Here is an 18,896-nt window from a genome sequence, read left to right as displayed (position 1 = left end):
TGAGTTCGACCCCGGCCAGGTCGTACCAAAGACTTTAAAAATGGAACATACTGCTTTCTCTGCCTGGCACTCAGCATTTGGGAAAGAGTATGGTAGATAAACAGACACCACTACCAGTGGACTAGCCCCCTGCTGCAGTGACTTGCACAAAGTTGTGTGGCCCAGGGCTGCCAAAATGAAGATGGGCGCCGCCTTATGCACCGTCTGGTGCGGGGAGGACTTAACTATAACTTTAAGCTTACACAGCCCAAAATGCCATAGAAAACAGCCAGCCATCCAGGAGATTAGTAAGGGCTGTCACTTCTGGTAATTTGTGTCTCTCTATATGCTTCAGAAAATCATGAATTAAATATTGCTGCTGTTTCAGGAAAATTGCAACTATATGTATTATTTATGTAGTGTACTTGAAGGAGGAATAAGGTGTTAGAAGCCGTTCCAAAATTTTTACCTGTTTTTTTAATTGACCATTTCATGGATAGCTAGATTTTAGGTAAAGAGGAGGAAAGCAACACATTTCCATGACGTGTATTAGGCACATGCAGACTGTGCGCACTCTGGTCAATGCCGTCATGACAATGACTCCCACTCTGTATTACCCGGAGTTCTGATTTTTTTCCCAGCATGTTATGGTGTGTCATATGCTTCTGTACATCAATGATGTACATAACTGGCGCTGTTGGGAATATCTGCTTGAGTCCAATTTTGATATAAGGAATGTGATAAGGATCAAATTAACATACAATTTCACTATGAATACTTTGGACATAATTCTGATTAAAGAAACTTTTTTAAATATATATCTGTCGCTTTCTTTGCTGTTTGTTGTGTTCTTTTCATACTGCGGAGTTACAAAACTCATATAACGTTACATGCGTTAGCAACCCACATAAAAAATGACAAACTTTACTAAGGACAACGTAAAGAAAGAGAATTTGTGCAAACAAGATGTTGTTTAATATCTCCTTATTGACATGTATTGTAAGGACAAGTGAGGAAAATGTTACATTATTTCTAGCTGTGGCTCAAGTACAATCAAGACAGGACTCTGTAGTATACATAAAAAACAATAAAATAATGTACTGTATTCAAATTATCTCAAGGTATGTGTGAAAGTTATGCTTCAATTATCACAAAATACACATGTACATGACAATCGTTTATCCCCTAAGAATAATATTCAGGTGTCCTGGCTAAGCACAAACTTTTACTCCTAGACCCACCCCTGTACCTTCCAAATATCATTTTAAAAAATCCTCAGTTACAGGTATGAAAGTTTTCCATTGTTCAAACTAACCAACACTAAAAGATTAATATGATCCACAAAACAAGATATTTGTAACAGTATGTGGTCCAACCGATCCTGACAGTTTTCTCTACTATTTTGTTGCTTCCCCTTCTTTGATTGTTTGACCCCCCGCTTCAGGTTCTATAACCTTTGACCCTTGGCCTGTGACACCATTGTCCTCTGCAGACACACCATCATCTTTAATCCCTGAGTTGCCATCCTTGTCAGATGCTTCGACCTTTGATTCTTGCACTTTGACATCATCTTTACCCTCCTTAACTTCTGACCCATTTGCAGCTTCAAGGTCAACTTTCAGAGACCCTTGATCTTTGACCTCTCGAGGTTTGGGGTCGTCCTTGGTGCCCTCCACAATGGAGTGGATGTTGTACTTCTTCAACTTGAAGTAGTCCTTCAGCACACTCATGCAGCAGACTGTCCGAATCACCTCGATAACGATGGCAAGGTCGGGGGAGTTCAAGTTCACCTTGCAGGCGGGGTTGACCTCCGACACGACCCCCGCCAGCGCCTTGATGACCTCGTCGCGCTTCATAGTCCCGCTGTTCCTGGTCTTGAAGACGATGGCGTAGCTTGGGTTGTTTTCTCCGGAGAAGAACTTGGGGAACATCTCCTCCGCTGACTTCTTAACATTCTCCAGGTACGCCTTACACGCCGACATCACCGGGATCATCCTCAAGACGTTACGCGTCTTGAACTTCTTAGACGTGTTGATGTCATCGAGAATGTGGTGGACGAGCTCATCAGGACTCTCCAGCTGCGACTGGATGAAGACAACGTTGTTGGCGCCGCTGTCCATCGCCTGGAACCTAAAAGTAATAACTTTATTCTGATCAATCTGGTCAACAAAAAAATTCTTTGCAGCTGTGGGCTTACATGCTTTTAAAACTGATTTCCTAAACCTTTTAAACAGTTAATAACATTATCATACAATGTACATGTTTTGACTTATTACTTATGATTGTGTTGATATATCTTATGTTAAGTTCCTTTTGTTCTCTTTATCCCTGACCCCTCCCCTCCCAATTCGACCTTGTTGAAAAGCGGCCATGTTGCTGAACAAGCATTTGAAAGAAAATAAAGGCTTCGTCTTGACTTGACTTGACATACAAAGTAACAATGGTAGATATATAACGGCCAAAACACTGATATTTTCATGATTATCTATAGTATTCGAACGCCGTAAACAGTCCAGTACAGTACATATTTAGACGATTTAAAAAGTATAACATTTTTAAAATGATGCACGTTTACTAAAAATGTAAGATTACAAGAATTTCATAGTCGTTAACAATAACAGTTTTTCGCCAACCTCCGCTTTTCCTTCCCGGCCTTGTCCTTCATCTGTGCCACCTCCTTAGCGAGGGCAGCCTCCACATCCCCGTCCTCAGATTCAGACCCTGAATCTGAGGCTGCGATCTCAGGGCCGTACATCTCATCGGCGTACTCGTTGAGGAGGTTGTAGGCCTCGCGGATGCAGGCCTGGAAGACAGAACAAACAAAATGAGAAACAAGGCCTTCTCCTACTAGTAGTATGTTGAAGCCACAGCAAAAGATCTGACAAGGAATATTATGAGACACTTTCAAAACACGCATGAGCAGAGCACCACATGATAAGCGTCAGAAAGGGTGCAACACTTAAGAAGCACCAAGCAGAGTACAACACCATGGCCATGAGCCCATGTCTAGCGGTGAGATAGACATATTATATGTAAGTTTACGGCTCTTGGTAGGAAATGTGCAGATGTTGGCACATCGGCGCATCAAATTTGAGTGTGTTTTTGGCACACATTTTTGACAGATAATAAATAATCTAGCCGAAGAGGCTCTGTGGGCGTCACTCCACCATCATGGTAGGAATATCGTATAAAGTGCCTTTCCCAAGGGCACAACATTGGGCATGGTGTGTATCGAACCCAGCACCTATTGGTTCTGAATCCAGTGCTCTAACCGTTGCACGACATCGACACCACACTAAAATAGACATAAAACAAGGACAACAACAACAACAGGCCTTCTCGTTCTTGTTGCAGGTGACCAGGACGCCCTTCATGCCGATCTCCAGGCACATCCTCCGTCGCTTTCTCGCACCACGCCAGAAACCCTTCTTACGTTTCCTGTCCGCCATCTTGGTCTGTGAGATCTGGAATCAGATGAAAGTTTGTCAATTGATATCATAGTAAAGACAAGTAAAAGTACAAGGAAAAAGGTAAATGTAAAAGGCCTCAACAAGCATTTTTGCTGTGAGATAATGAAACTTTTGATGAAATTCTACTATTGTGTAGGGAAGCCACTCTTTAAACGTAAATTACGTTTTGGATGGAGTAACAGAATAGGTGTTATTTAGCTATAAGTTTCTCGTCAAACAGTCAACGAAAGAGGTGTGTATTATAATGACAATATCAACTCGGTGCAAGATTATTTCACCTGACCCTTAAAAATTAAAGCATGTGCTGATGCTCTGACGAGTTTAGCTTTCTCCACGAAATGTTGTGTTGTAGGAGGGAGGGAGGGGGGCACATTCACTACGGAACTTCTGCGCACATCTTGGTCTCTTCGAAGCTAAAAAATTTACCTTTTTAAGCAGCGTACCGACCTGAATTGGACAGAACAGCGCTACAGACAACCTAAAAACTCACCTGAATGCAGTTGATGTCTTATTATGCCACAGGAGTGCCGTTTCAAGGCGCTACGAGACAAGGAACTCTGTTCTTCTCAGGGCGACACATGCACACAAGGAAAATGAACGTAACCCATTCAGCAAATGGGGATTTTACCATATTGGATTGTTGAGAGTCATATATAAAAGTAGATTGTTATAAGTAGTAAAATGTATAAATATAATCTAAAGAACAACAAGAATTGCTGAAGGGAAATAGATAAACTAAAAAGATTCTGTACTTAACTGTTGAAAAATTCCTCCCCGTGTAGAAGTGGTCTGCCCCGTTATCCGAGCCTGCGTGTTAGTGTGAAGACAGTCCAACATGGCGGACAGATCTTTGGACGACATCATCATCCGAAAACCGCGGTTTGGCGGGCCTGGACGGGGCCGAGGAAGGTCAGGACTCACTCACAACTAGCAAAGAACTCTGTAGAAGAGTTTTAGATAGCTCGTGTCTGTTTTGCGTGGGGATTTTTCGGTTGGGAAGTGAAAAAGTTTGCATGTAAGGGAGAGGGTTAGTGAAGGGAACATTTTTTTTGTACCGAAAGTTGACTGCTCAAAAATTATATTTCCCCACGCCATTCATTTTATAGTCAGTCAGATTCAGAACCTCCCTTAGTTTGCACCTTTGTTTTTGCATTCTAAGATCTAATGTCTTCGTGCAGTTTGTAGCTTAGTTGATGCACACAAGGCTATATGTTTGGACAATTTATTATTGAATTTTTAATCGTTTATTGACATGCACAACTGGTGTTTATATGTGCTTTTCTTCTGGCCCATCTGGAATTGCAGTTTTCAGGACCAAAGGAGAGATTGTATACACAGGGAGAGGATAAATGAGAGAGAAACATTTACATTGTGTCACCTACATGTAGCATGTATGCAGTGAAGATCTAGGAAAACATGTTTACACATGTAGCTACAAAACCTGTCAAAAGATTTGTAACAGTGGGGATCATAAAATTAAAAGTAGTGTTACAGTGAGGATCAACCTCCACTAACTGACCTGTCTAACTGGTCCGGACCTTTTAGCCTAGTAGGGGTTGGCGTGTTGGATTCCCTAGCCGTGCGGATCGGGAGCTGTGCGGGTTCAAATCCCAGGAGCGGCGTATATTCAAGTTCACGAGCCACATTAAGATGAAGAGCAAATAGCGCTGCAATCCGTCCAGCAAGCCTATTTAAGTCCCCTTTCCACCCGCTCTTGAAGGGTTAGACCCCCCGTGGCTCGTTTATTGAATCCGGCCCGTACAATTTGACACTTGCATTAGGTACTCTATGTCCCAATGTGTCCTAATCACTTTTTGAACTTCACGGGCCTCATTTAGATGAAGAGCAAATAGCGCTGCAATCCGTCCAGCAAGCCTTTATATATACCCGTTCGGAACATAGGGCGTTCGGAACATAGGGCGTTCCGAACATAGGGCGTTCGGAACATAGGTGTGTCCCCGCCCCCTTTGGGTTTTTACAGAGTTATCATTCTTAACGAACAGTAACATTATGATTTATAAAGATATAAAGGATTTGTGTATTCAAGTCTGTACATGTAGAAATAGATGACAATTTTCTACAAAGAAAAGAGACACCCTACATTCCAAACAAAACAGAAAGTTTAAATCGCTGACATAAGTCAAATATATCTTCAAAAAGATACATATAATTTTTACCTGCAGACCGAAACATGCTCCTTGATACAATGATAGCTGCGGCGATTGTGAGAGGACCAACGTACATTGTATACGTATTTGCTTGTATAATATATATAATGTACCGGTACAAGCAAATACATACATCCTCCTAGAGTCACCACGGCTTGATCCTTGGAAGGTTGAAATGATTACACAAGTCGCTACACATGAAATAAGTTGACATGTAAATGTTGGGATCTCCAATATGATGCTTGAAAAGTGGGCATCATGAAACATCTCCCTTGTTTTCTCTTACAGGGGCGGGCGAGGCCAGCCTACCAGACCCTCCCAGGGACGTGGCAGTTACCAGGGCTCCATCGCAACCAGACCGCAAACCTTCGATGCCAGACAGAAACTCAACACACCAAAAGTATGTGCTATTTACATGTAACACCTTCTGCACCTGTCCATGTGATAAACAATAGTTAGCATCTAACTCTAAGACCTGCCCAGTGCAATGGAGGATAGGGAGGGGTGGATGAGAAGAACCTTGAAAAGGCATGAAACTCTCACAACCAAATGATGAATGTACCACAAATGCTCGTAATCCACTAAAAAGGAACGAGTAAGTGAGTGAGTTCAATATGTGGTAGTTAGTAATTTACTTCTGCCTTCTGGACCCAAACATCACGGAATGGAATCCCAGCCATTGAATTGTCAGTTTTTTTAACCCTGGTTTGTAAGTTACAAAAAAGTGTTTCACTACAATCCTCTGGAAGGACCTTAAGCCAAAAAAACATTATATCTCACATTCTCAGCCCATATTTGACTCCCAGGTTGTTGACGCCCGTCAGAAGCTCCAAGCAAAGTCTCCGGTCGATGCCCGAGAGAAGTTACAGCAACAGAGGTTTGTAAGGCTAGTCTTCACTCTAGTATTAAAAGTAAACCACTACAGTGCCATGCAAAAAAATTCAAATGCTTTCTAATGTTGTGCACATTAATTCAAATGCTTTATAATGTTGTGCACATCAATTCAAATGCTTTATGATGTTGTACACATCAATGCAAATGCTTTAAAATGTTGTACACATCAATGCAAATGATTTATAATGTTGTGCACATCAATGCAAATCAATTGTTAATAGAATTTTAGAAATGACGCAATCCATCATGATGTGAGCAGTTGTTTTGCCATACAGGGAAGTGTGAATTCAACTATCGTTATATGTTTATGTGTATGATGACTTTTTGTCTTGAATGCATGATGCTTTTACATAGTCATTAAGCTGTGCGTAAATCTTTAATTCGTGCAACCCCCAGACAACCGGTGGACGCTCGGCAGAAACTGCAGCAGAAGAAGCAGGAGAAGCAGCTGGTTACCGTGACGATAGGCGACGCCCGGGACAGGTTGAAGCCTGCCACGCCCGTCGTGAAGGACGCGCGACAGATGCTGCAACTGAAGAGGAAGTCAGGTGACCTGGGTGGGGAGGGGGGCGCCTCCACCAGCGTCAAACAGAGGAATGGAAACCTCACCATGACGGTAGGTACTGCAGTCTGCCCCAAAACTCGGACCGTTAACGGAATTTCTTATTTATTTATTTCTTCTTTATTCAACCAGGGAAAACGTATGTTGCAAGCTTGGTGATTTTCAATGTGCTACAAAACAATTGAATGGATAAAAAAAGTTCTTTGTACAAACTAGTTAGTGTTTATAGTTATACCTAGCCAACGTTTCCGTGACCATCTGTCCCCCTCCTAAGGGCAACGCTGACTGTTTTTACTTCGCACTGCGAGAGATATCATTAAACCAATGTAAAGTTCTCTGTGTACTTGTAGATGTGTATTGAAGCATGACAAATATTGCATATTTTATTATTCAGATTCCAGGCCTTGGAAGTCCAAGTCCTCCCAAAAAGGTAAGATTAGTTTGATGTTTAATGCTTATTTCTTAGGAGTAATATACTCAACATTTATTTGACAATGATCAGTGTGATAATCTGTAAAAATAAGCTCACAAAACTAACAGACATGCCATTATTGTACTACGTCATAAGCGGAAGACAGAGCCGGCGGTCAGTGTGAAACCAGGAGGAATGATCATCACTATTGTTAATGACTTGTACTTGTGTTTGTTAGCTGAAGACAGAGCCTGCGGTTAGTGTGAAACCAGGAGGCATGACCATCACTATGATCAACGACACAGCCAGGACTCAGGTACACTGTTCTGTAAAGTCTGCAGTGTAGTGGACCAAAATCAAAAGTAGCTATCATTGGTAAAACATTGTATTTTGATATAATCCAACTCTTCCAAGCAATTTTTATACCTCAAACAGTTGCAAAAGTGCACAGTATCAGAGTTTCTCAATTTGTTAGGCAGAAATGGCATTTGTCTGAACAAAGATGTGTATCACTACAGCGGAAACCCCTACCACCTCCGCCTGTGGACACCCTGTCCACCCCCAAAACCATCACCATTGGTTCGCGCCAGCTCAAAGGAATGACCATTACAACACTGAACCCTGCTGCCCGGACTGTGCCACCGCCACCACAAAAGGTAGGTACCAATTATCATTCATCAGATGTTAAAATTAAAGAAAGACACTCGAAAGTCCCAAGGCCTCAGTTTTGGAGCTATTAAGCATCTAACAGTGACAATAAAATGTAATAAGATGTATCAACGCTAATAGTATTCAGTAACATTGTTATCAACATCATAAAAATCATTAGCAGCATATTAATTGTGTTGTAAAGTAAAGTAACTACTCCAAAAATAGTTACTCAAGCAACTGGATAAAATTTTGAAACAGTCAGATGTTTCAAACAGCATCCGCTATCTTTTGTCAGTGACTACGGATGCCACCTAAAACGAATTTTTTTCCAGTCACTGACAAAAGATAGCAGATGCGGACTGTTTCAAAATCTTAGTTAGTTGCTTTAGTAGCTATTTTTGGCATATCTTATTAGTAATACTAGTACCTGGATGTCTAACCCTCATCAACGTATAAAGTAACTTCTGTTATTTTCCCTAGTGGTCTGCAGTGTCCCATACAGAACTGGAAGTAGAGGGCACAGAACTGCCCAGCTCCTCTGATGGGGTAAAATATATCATTTTCTTTCAGGGAAAAAGGGTGCACAAAGCTATGGTTCTAATTGATAACCACAGCACAAAACATGCATGCTAAGCCCATTCTTATCCAGATAAGGCCACACTAAGCTATTTCCTTGTTTCTTGGGCAGTAAGAAAAGTATCAATCTAGCAAGAGAATAACATAAAAACTGAAGGCTAGGGTGAAAACTTGAATCTAGCAAGTCACTCCACTGTGTGCTCCAACTTAACCGAGGTAAAAAAATTTCCATCAGGCTCTGTTTTCAACATTGTTGTCCTAGACTTCTACTTTTTGCTTGCTGCCCAGGAATCAAGAATAATTTTTCAAACTGAAACCAAGAAATCCACTTTGCAAATCCTTAAGGTCACTAATAGTAGTAGTGGGACAATCTAACATCACACTAAGCATGACACATCACTGAACAATCTTTCCTTTACAGATGGATCCCCTAACAACAAGACCATTGCCCCCTGGTAAACTCGGGTCCGGCAGTATCCTCGACGCCCCCGGCGGACCGGTCATCAAGATCGTGAACGACATGGCCAGTAGGACTAAACCGATCAGGACGCGCCCGGAACACAGACTGGAGGAAGCAGAGCAATTAGTGATAACGAGAACGAACCCCGTTGCCACGGCACCCAAACCCAAGCCGGCGGCACCAGCCCCGAAACCACCGCCTGCACCAGCTAAGGTGGAGGAGGAGGAGGCTGAACAGGTAAGGACATTCTCGTGAGGAGGAATGGGACATACAAAATGTCAAGGAATGTGTGTAGTCCTATGGTTAGGCCACAGACCAGTAATTAAGGATTTACTTTCTAATACATGGTATTCATGTAAGAAAGAGACTGTCGAACGTCACCTATGTTAGTTTTAGTCCATTAAAAACTTACCTTGGCAGGGGTGTCTGACCTCTAAAATGTCAATCTTTGTTATCCATCCCATGAACATTATTTTGGCTTTGAAAATTCATTTCACCAGTATTTCCAAAGACTTCCAATCCATGGCAGCACTTTTCAAAAAGCCCCCTGTCAACATTTTGAAGAGCTGCAATCTAGTATTTTTGGGGCCTGTGTGGTACAGGATAACAAACTGTTTGCTGTTTTCAATTTTATAACAAGGGTGAAAGATTAGTTCAAGCATCTGTTGGAATTTCCATTCTTTGTTTTCTTTGTTGCAGGAATTCACCAGTCCACTCCAGGGAACTAAGATTGCAGTGTCCAACCTGCATCCTGTGGTGTCAGAAAACGATGTCATCGTAAGTTTCTTTACCCGTTTCATGCTGTCATGTTTCTCTTTAAAACAGACATATTACCTTTAACTTTACCTAGTCCTATCCAAATGCCTGAGGGTCAGGGACTAAGTGAAGATGGCCGATGAAAAACGGGACAGAGGATAAAAAGGTCACCATCTTCTTCACTAACCTCTGCATGGAGAGTAGGTTTTTGACATGACATGATTCTGTGTTACAAACCTTTCAGCAATTTAAGGTACTTCTTTGTATTAATTATTTTATATTTTCTTACCCATATTGGTGTCGTGTTGGTGTAATTGTTAGTGTGTTTGGCCCAGAGCTTAGAGGTCGTATGACAAGCCACTGCTGTTGTGTCCCTGGGTAAGGCACTTTCCTCACTCCATCCAGGCATAAAAAAGGGTTTCCTGACTTTGGATGGGGAGGTAAAAGGCGATGGGAAGAGAGGGATGGGCTCCTCCTTTTAATACCGTGTCCTACTCCAGGGATAACAACCCACTGAGAGGCACTGACCCTACGGCCTCAAAATGGCTATTGGATTTCCTTTTTTATCTACCGTGTTTGATTTTTTTCTTTTCCCCAGGAACTGTTCAGCGACCTTGGCCCACTGAAGCGTGCTCGGCTCATCAAGCAGGGCACGGCGGAGGTCGTGTACGTGAGACGGGAGGACGCCATTAACGCGTACAAAAAATACCACAACAGAGACCTGGACAGTAAGTCTACATTTGTCGTTGATTTGATCTCCTTGTAGTGGCGTCTGTGTGGCATAGTGGCAGAGCATCCGGCTATGAACCAATAAGACCCAGGTTCAATCCCCAGTGGAGTACCCAGACATGTCCGGACATGCACCCAGACGTTGTGCCCTTGGGAAAGGCACTTCAACACATATTTCCCATGTCCTAAGCCCAGCAGTAGGGTTTGGGTTGGCGTTAGGAAGGGCATCCAGCCGTAAAAACTCTTGCTACAAAAAGACTTGCACTTGATGAGGAGTTCTGGGGCCTCCCCATCCATGTGCAAGCACGTCCAACCCCCATATGATAGGGAATAAAAGACGTTAAATTGGATAGAGTGAGAGAGAGTAGTGGCTATTGGCACAAGGGTCATCAGCTCTAGCTTCTCGAAACCAAGGAAATGAATTGAGATGGCCTTATGATTAAGTTTGAATTTTTCATTCATCAGAAGGAAGACAACTTATTTTACAAATCTGCAGGCAGCTTTTTTTTGTTGTTGAAATTTTCTTAAGATAGATTCAGAGACTCTTTCCTGCTCTGTTCTATAAATGCAACTTTTTTTGGCAGTTGTCACAGTATTTTTTCCATTATCATAAATGATTATACATTCCTTTAAGCGGTCCGACATTTGGCAAAGGAAATGCATTTGAATGAGCTTTTAGGTTCTGCCAAGCAGCCAAGTTTCTAAATATATATCCTAATGGAAAGTTGATGACTCTAGGAAATGAGTGCTTCCTTTGAATGGTTGACGTTAATTATATTAGGTAGTCGGATAATGCTAGTCTCCTCTAGAATTTTTCAAAGTCGAAAACATCTAGGTGAAAGTGACAGAATGTTTGTAGTGGCCTGTAAATATGTCAGAACATATTTCTCTAGCTTTTAAAAGGTTTTGAATGAAAACCTGTCATCTGTGAATAATTTCATCAGGTTGGTGAATGAATGGATAGCTAAGATCTTCAGTCACAACCACATTGTGTGTCTTGTTGAATACACAAAAACCTTATGATTGTGTGTGTGTGTATGTGTGTGTGTGTGTGTGTGTGTGTGTGTGTGTACGTGTGTGTGTGTACGTGTGTGTGTGTGTGTGTCTGTCTGTGTGTGTGTGTGTGTTTCTGATGTATCTGTTTTATTCTACCACATGTACTTTGACAGCCCTTTAATATAACACACAATGTGATAGCAGATGGTTATATTGCACAGAACAAACAGTCACACCTACTCTCTCCATACCATGTGGTCTGGGTTTCTGTATCTGTGTCTATATAGCCAGAACAAAACTGGTATGTTATCCCTAGGAGTGGTTCACTGGCTTTGCAAAACAAACGAATCTCTCTCTCTGGGGCTAATTTGGCCTGACCGGTGGAAAGGCTGTTTTTTAGTCTGACTAACGTGTCCTTATTCTTTGTTCTCTCCAGGTCAACCCATGAAGTTGACCCTACACCTCCCATCCAACCCCCCTCCCACCACTCCTACATCAGCAGCACTGGAGCATCTAAAGTAAGTACAACAACTACACCTACACTACACTTACACTACACCTCCCTTCCAACCCCCTCCCACCACCCCTACATCAGCAGCACTGGAGCATCTAAAGTAAGTACAACAACTACACCTACACTACACTTACACTACACCTCCCTTCCAACCCCCCTCCCACCACCTCTACATCAGCAGCATTGGAGCATCTAAAGTAAGTACAACAACTACACCTACACTACACTTACACTACACCTCCCTTCCAACCCCCCTCCCACCACCTCTACATCAGCAGCATTGGAGCATCTAAAGTAAGTACAACAACTACACCTACACTACACTTACACTACACCTCCCGTCCAACCCCCCTCCCACCATTCCAACATCAGCAGCATTGGAGCATCTAAAGTAAGTACAACAACTACACCTACACTACACTTACACTACACCTCCCTTCCAACCCCCCTCCCACCACCTCTACATCAGCAGCATTGGAGCATCTAAAGTAAGTACAACAACTACACCTACACTACACTTACACTACACCTCCCGTCCAACCCCCCTCCCACCATTCCAACATCAGCAGCATTGGAGCATCTAAAGTAAGTACAACAACTACACCTACACTACACTTACACTACACCTCCCTTCCAACCCCCCTCCCACCACCTCTACATCAGCAGCATTGGAGCATCTAAAGTAAGTACAACAACTACACCTACACTACACTTACACTACACCTCCCTTCCAACCCCCCTCCCACCACCTCTACATCAGCAGCATTGGAGCATCTAAAGTAAGTACAACAACTACACCTACACTACACTTACACTACACCTCCCTTCCAACCCCCCTCCCACCACCTCTACATCAGCAGCATTGGAGCATCTAAAGTAAGTACAACAACTACACTTACACTACACCTCCCGTCCAACCCCCCTCCCACCACCCCTACATCTGCAGCATTGGAGCATCTAAAGTAAGTACAACAACTACACCTACACTACACTTACACTACACCTCCCGTCCAACCCCCCTCCCACCACCTCTACATCAGCAGCATTGGAGCATCTAAAGTAAGTACAACAACTACACCTACACTACACTTACACTACACCTCCCTTCCAACCCCCCTCCCACCACCCCTACATCTGCAGCATTGGAGCATCTAAAGTAAGTACAACAACTACACTTACACTACACCTCCCGTCCAACCCCCCTCCCACCACCCCTACATCAGCAGCATTGGAGCATCTAAAGTAAGTACAACAACTACACCTACATTACACTTACACTACACCTCCCGTCCAACCCCCCTCCCACCACCCCGACATCAGCAGCGCTGGAGCATCTAAAGTAAGTATAACAACTACACCTACACTACACTTACACTACACCTCCCGTCCAACCCCCCTCCCACCACCCCAACATCAGCTGCATTGGAGCATCTAAAGTAAGTATAACAACTACACCTACACTACACTTACACTACACCTCCCGTCCAACCCCCCTCCCACCACCCCAACATCAGCAGCATTGGAGCATCTAAAGTAAGCGCAACAACTTTCAGAGAATGAAACTCAACTTTATACAGTCATGTACTAGTAGATTGCATGCTTTTGAGCCATAAATTTTATCCAAGAATGAAAAAGAAATGATGTAGTTATGCACTACAGCTCTCAGGCTACTGAAAGTTAACTTTATGGATTGCTTGCTTTTCAAGTTTTAATTCAAAAATTTCATATAAGAATGAAATTGAAATTGTCTAGAAGGTTAAGTCCATTTTGTGATAGGTAGTCTTAAAAGATGGATATTTTTAAGCAGTTTCATGACAATTCCAACATACATGTCTTCAATATGATACATGTAGCTTTACAAAATGCTAGTAAGTATTCCCAACAGCAACACGCTTCTCCAACTTTTCATTCTAGCGTATCACTGCGTATGCTTATCTCTAAGTTACGCTATGTTTCACTTCATAAATTTATGATTGACTCTTCCACTCCTTCATTTGTGCATCTTTCATTCACTCATTTTGTATTTTTTCCACAGGATGCGAGCGGCCTCGTCCCCTCCTGCTACCCAGAAGCCTCTAGAAATCAACACGATACACCGGGCGCTCTTCAAGTCCAGCGCCGCTTCCGACCCCGCGACCCCATCCAAACCTGTAGTCTTTACCGTTAAGATATAGATCATTTCTCATAACACCCCTTTTTTCTTATGGTATCATCTATACCCTTGATACGTTTTGGTTAGTTTGGACCAATTCATCACATTTGAAGGGGTGTTTTGACAAACCTAGAGGAACAGATCATTTATTGCATTTAAGAAAATGCTGTTAATCATACCTGCACAGACACTGCATTTGACCTCCCCTGTTTTCAAGTGGTATGAACTGGATGTTTGTCTCTCAAACACACTTTGGACCAGCCCACTTTGGAAAGGGGACCAGCCCACTTGGCAGGAATCATGCAGAACTATGTCCTGGACAGTGTACTGTAAGAAGACTTCTTTAAGCTATTTTGACTCAACTCAGTACTCCTATTCTTTGATGGTATCTAAATGGGTACCAGACTTGATAATTAAATGATCAGGTAAGATATAGATATAATTGAAAATTATCGTAGTTTGGGTAGAATCTCACAAGTCATCTTTCATGGTAGTGAATTTCTTGAAAAATATTAAAAGTAGGAAAAGTGGTAAAGTCCCTAAAATTCGAAATCTTGTTGTTTTGTTATTTAAGAAAGAAAGGTGAGTAAAGGAGAACTGATTTGTTTACTTGGTGTGCTCCACACAGCTGTACATGTATATAGACACATATTCAGTCCATTATTATCTACTGGTTCTACATTTTGAAGTTGTTGGAATGTCCTGCAGTTGTATTTAGACCCCTGCCAGTTAATAAGTCATTTCCCGGTTTCAAAGGCACATGTACAGCAAGATGAGTTATGTCAAAGTTTAAATCCCCTAGCTAAACGTTTCTGTGTTTAGACCATACCTGTGCTGACGTATTTTGTTAATTGTTAACAGGTGTGTCTCGGGCCTTGAACTTTGACATATTACCCACAATGCATCTTGCTGCACATGAGCAGTTGAAACTGTGAAACGGCTTATAAACTAACTCACTCACTCTCTCCCATAGCTTAGTCAGCCGTCAGGGCAACATGGCTCTCAGTGAAAGCTCTCCACTGCTAGCGGTCTTCCGCCAGTCTGGTCATCTGGTTGGCTGAATGACCGGTCCACTCCTTTAGATCTGTGATCATAAACTCACAGGGGTCTAAATGCTCATAGTTGGGATCATGTACATGACGACATTACTCTTTTTTTCTTGCATTTATGACAGCAGTTTACTTCTGTGTTATTCCAGAAAATATATAACATTTTGGAGTGTAAAGATAGGATCAATGATGTACAGTCTTTTTTTCTTCTCTCTTTGTTGGACTTTTGCTGAGTTATAGGCAAAGTTATTAAGGACGTAGAGCTAGTCTTAGTGATTGTAACAAGTACATGTGATTCCTTTGCAATACAACAACCCATAATAGATACTGTCACAGTGTGTCTCCTACATGTTTTTTTTTCTAATCTAAAAATAAGGATCTTATATCACAACCTAAAAATCTGCTGGCAATGCTGGCTGCCTTTAGATATTCTTTTCATTTATTTTCTGTGTGTATACAATTATACTTGTATTGCACAGCAAAAGAATTACTTATAACTTACTCTTTAAGCTCCTTTTTGGTGAGGGAACCCTTTGGTACAGTAGTTGTTTTGGGTTGGTAGTGAGGAGTTCCATAAGACTGTTGCTTATCTGTATATGTATAGCCGGTATAACCGCCGTTAGGCGTAACACACCAGCTTCGCAGGTACGCGGCGCTGCAGCAGCTGGTTATATTACACTGTACGGCCTGTCACTGACACCTAACTTTTGCACATCTGACTGCAATCGTTCTTTGAAGCTATTTAGTGAAGGTGTTCCTACAGCATCTGATGACAACGAGTTCCATTCTACTATGGTTCTCGGGAAATACGAATTTTTGAACACATCAATCCTTGGTTTATAACTCTGGTACTTAAAGGCATGACTATTATCATCAGGCAAGTTAGAACAGCTCATCAGTAAAAAATGATATTTTCCCAAAATTTCTTCTAAAAATAATACCCTTATGTTTGGGGACAATTGCAACATTTTTAGTTTTTTATGTAGACTTGAGTTGACATTAAAGGCCTTCATGTGTTCATATAATCAACGTTTTGTATTGAACTACTTATACTGTATAGTGATGTATTCTTCTGCTGCAAGTAAAGTAAGATTCATTCCTCTTACCGATCTGCACCGTGGGTTGTCATATAGCCTGAAGGAAAATCCCACCACAATGGCATCTGGGATCGCGCCTTTATGGACTTTCCTCAATTTTGAGATGCAATTGACGATCGCCAATATTAGGATTACATTTACAGCCATTGAGGTATACTTTATGGACGGTTTTATACTGTCCCGTCAAATTGGCGAATTCTTTTCTTTACTTTAAAATACTTAACACCCATATTTCTTTCGTTCTTGCCGCAAATGGAGTCCTCCAAATATAACCTCCGTAACCTTTATGTGTGTGGATGAAAGTTGTAATCAAACTGAGTTGTGTTGCCGTATCGCCCATCTCGGATGGAATATACGATCTCTTCTGTTCGTCTTTTGAATAACCTCCGTAACCACATTGCCATTTTGTGAATGAGAGGTTTTATCAAACTGACGACGTGCATTTATCGTCTATCTTGGAAGGGCTGCAGTATCTCTTCTGTTAGTCCTATGGAAAACCTCCGTAACTATTGTCCGTGTGGATAAAAGGTTTTATCAAACCATGCTCTGCAGTATAATCCGTCTGGGATGAAGTTTATGTTCGATTCGGTTCGTCTTTTGTCTGAGAATCGAACGAGGTTTCCCATGATTTCACGCCAGTAGGGTTTTACGTAGCATGATGAAGTTATTACATGGGATATTTGTGCTGGTGATGAGGTTTACGAAGTTTTTACTACAGAACAGTCGGTATAGGAGGATAACGAAATTTTCTGTACACAACCTAGCCGACGTGTCTATTACCGTCCGTCACCATCCTCGGGGCAATAGTAACTGGTTCTACCTCGCACTGCAACTAGGTGTCGCTGCTGCAGCGTGGAGAATGCGGTCCCAAACGTGACTGTGGACAGGTCCAGTCAGTATTGTCCCCTAGTATGTAAAACACTTGCTTCAATCCTTCCGAAAATAATTTCATCGGGTTAGTAGAACATAGGATATTTGGAGTTTCTTTTATCACAACCAGGTAATCTCACAAGCTCAGCCACATTTGGGTTTACGTTCTCGCCGCAAAAGCGCCACCTACATCGGCTACTTATAGCGGTGAGAAGCAGTACTCCAGTCAGAAGCTCTGAATCGTTAAAATGGGTATAAAACTGTTAACGAAGAATAGAACTATACATGATGTGCCCAAGCTTTCACATGAATGGGCTACGGGTAATTTACCATAAAATGAATTGTATTTGTACATTTGTATTGCGTACATGTAGTGGCCAGAGGGCAGAACTGAACATACATTTAATACGTGTTCCTAAAAGGTGCAAGTATGAGAAGCAAGACACGTTAATGTAGAAACCTTAAAACGGACGTGAATGAAAATATACGTGATACTAATGTATACTACAGTGACTTTGTTTCACATAAAACTTCCACCAATTTTATTCTGGTCTATTTACCTTTATTTTCAGTCCTGATAATGACCATGTGACAGAGCCATACAACACAGTAATGATAAAACTAGTGGGTAATCTATGGTTTATATCATGTCCATGTATGTGAGCGTAAAATGTGTTCCCATTCGTTTTCATGATAGATTTAATATGATATAACGGGAATATGTTGCATAAGAAGGGAACGGTGCTGATATTTATGACATAGCCCTTCTGTTAACATGCTTATCAAAACACACGGGAGATGAATTCATCATTATAGTGTGTTACGCTGAAGGGTGGTCATAATGGCAGACTGATTTTTTTCTGGCTTGCATGCATGGCTTTGGTTTGTTCTGGATTTCCAGCATATCATATGACATTAGACCATACGTTTCTGATACAGAATTTGGGGTTTGGAGACACTCATTTAGGGCGTTTAAGTATAGGACTGAAAATGTGACAAACTCACATCATTTGGTTCCTTCGGGCTAAGAATTGATTATAAATCTTGTCAAAATACTTCGTCAGTCGTAAGTCATCAATTTTCCCAATATCTTCAGTTCTAGCTAGCGAAGACTGTCGTAACAAGACAACAGGACGACATGTCAATGACATCTTACAGTAAACTCAAGTTTATATTGGGTCATCCACATTTATATTACGTCGTCTACATGTACGTCTTTATTTTCTTATTCGTTCCTACCATAATATGGAAAAGGGAATGAAATTCATAGCTATATCATTAATGTAATATAATGTACGGCTTGTGCAATAGATCGGGGTTCCATATAGCTAAAGAGTGTCATACATTTTCGCCATACTGCTGGGTGATGTATATTATCCAGCTATAGGGACGTCTTGGGCACTATAACAGTTGTTACTGATGATGATGACAGTCAACATTATATATGTCGTATGTTACATCTCGAGCTCTGCACATCCGTCCAATTTAATCCTAAGATTAACTGTAATTACAACATTCGTCAATTCATAGTCGTTTTGTCAGTAGGAATCATTATCAATCT

At 41.7% G+C, this 18,896-nt stretch overlaps 2 protein-coding genes across 3 annotated transcripts; one reads left to right on the top strand and one right to left on the bottom strand.

Annotated features, from left to right (window-relative positions):
• Nucleotides 1-931: 931 nt before the first annotated feature.
• LOC136441019 (THUMP domain-containing protein 1-like) lies at nt 932-4,074 on the bottom strand. The gene is made up of 4 exons (XM_066437247.1): nt 3,940-4,074; nt 3,315-3,443; nt 2,613-2,782; nt 932-2,109 (listed from the first exon to the last, which is right to left on the bottom strand). The coding sequence occupies exons 2-4, from the start codon at nt 3,426-3,428 to the stop codon at nt 1,377-1,379; spliced, it is 1,017 nt and encodes a 338-aa protein (XP_066293344.1). The 5' UTR covers nt 3,429-3,443; nt 3,940-4,074; the 3' UTR covers nt 932-1,376.
• A 161-nt stretch (nt 4,075-4,235) lies between these two features.
• On the top strand, nt 4,236-15,701 carry LOC136441017 (polymerase delta-interacting protein 3-like). Of its 2 annotated transcripts, none has more exons than XM_066437245.1 (13): nt 4,236-4,358; nt 5,906-6,017; nt 6,406-6,494; nt 6,908-7,127; nt 7,468-7,503; nt 7,724-7,801; nt 8,004-8,141; nt 8,617-8,682; nt 9,134-9,409; nt 9,872-9,949; nt 10,527-10,656; nt 12,090-12,171; nt 14,203-15,701. In XM_066437245.1, the coding sequence occupies exons 1-13, from the start codon at nt 4,285-4,287 to the stop codon at nt 14,339-14,341; spliced, it is 1,518 nt and encodes a 505-aa protein (XP_066293342.1). In that variant the 5' UTR covers nt 4,236-4,284; the 3' UTR covers nt 14,342-15,701. The 2 variants fall into 2 exon arrangements, with proteins under 2 accessions (XP_066293342.1, XP_066293343.1); XM_066437246.1 differs by having other exon boundaries at nt 4,237-4,358; nt 6,424-6,494.
• The last annotated feature ends 3,195 nt before the right edge of the window (nt 15,702-18,896 follow it).

Source organism: Branchiostoma lanceolatum, chromosome 8 (assembly GCF_035083965.1).
Source record: "Branchiostoma lanceolatum isolate klBraLanc5 chromosome 8, klBraLanc5.hap2, whole genome shotgun sequence".
Classification (NCBI taxonomy): domain Eukaryota; kingdom Metazoa; phylum Chordata; class Leptocardii; order Amphioxiformes; family Branchiostomatidae; genus Branchiostoma; species Branchiostoma lanceolatum.
This window is presented reverse-complemented; position numbering and strand designations above follow the sequence as displayed.

Coding starts and splice junctions, on each gene's coding strand:
- LOC136441019 (XM_066437247.1), bottom strand. CDS start 3,428: ATGGCGGACAGGAAACGTAAGAAGGGTTTCTGGCGTGGTGCGAGAAAG. Junction 2,783..3,314: donor CCTGCAACAAGAACGAGAAG/GCCTGTTGTTGT, acceptor TCTGTCTTCCAG/GCCTGCATCCGCGAGGCCTA. Junction 2,110..2,612: donor GCCGGGAAGGAAAAGCGGAG/GTTGGCGAAAAA, acceptor TATTACTTTTAG/GTTCCAGGCGATGGACAGCG.
- LOC136441017 (XM_066437245.1), top strand. CDS start 4,285: ATGGCGGACAGATCTTTGGACGACATCATCATCCGAAAACCGCGGTTT. Junction 7,802..8,003: donor ACGACACAGCCAGGACTCAG/GTACACTGTTCT, acceptor GTATCACTACAG/CGGAAACCCCTACCACCTCC. Junction 12,172..14,202: donor GCAGCACTGGAGCATCTAAA/GTAAGTACAACA, acceptor TTTTTTCCACAG/GATGCGAGCGGCCTCGTCCC.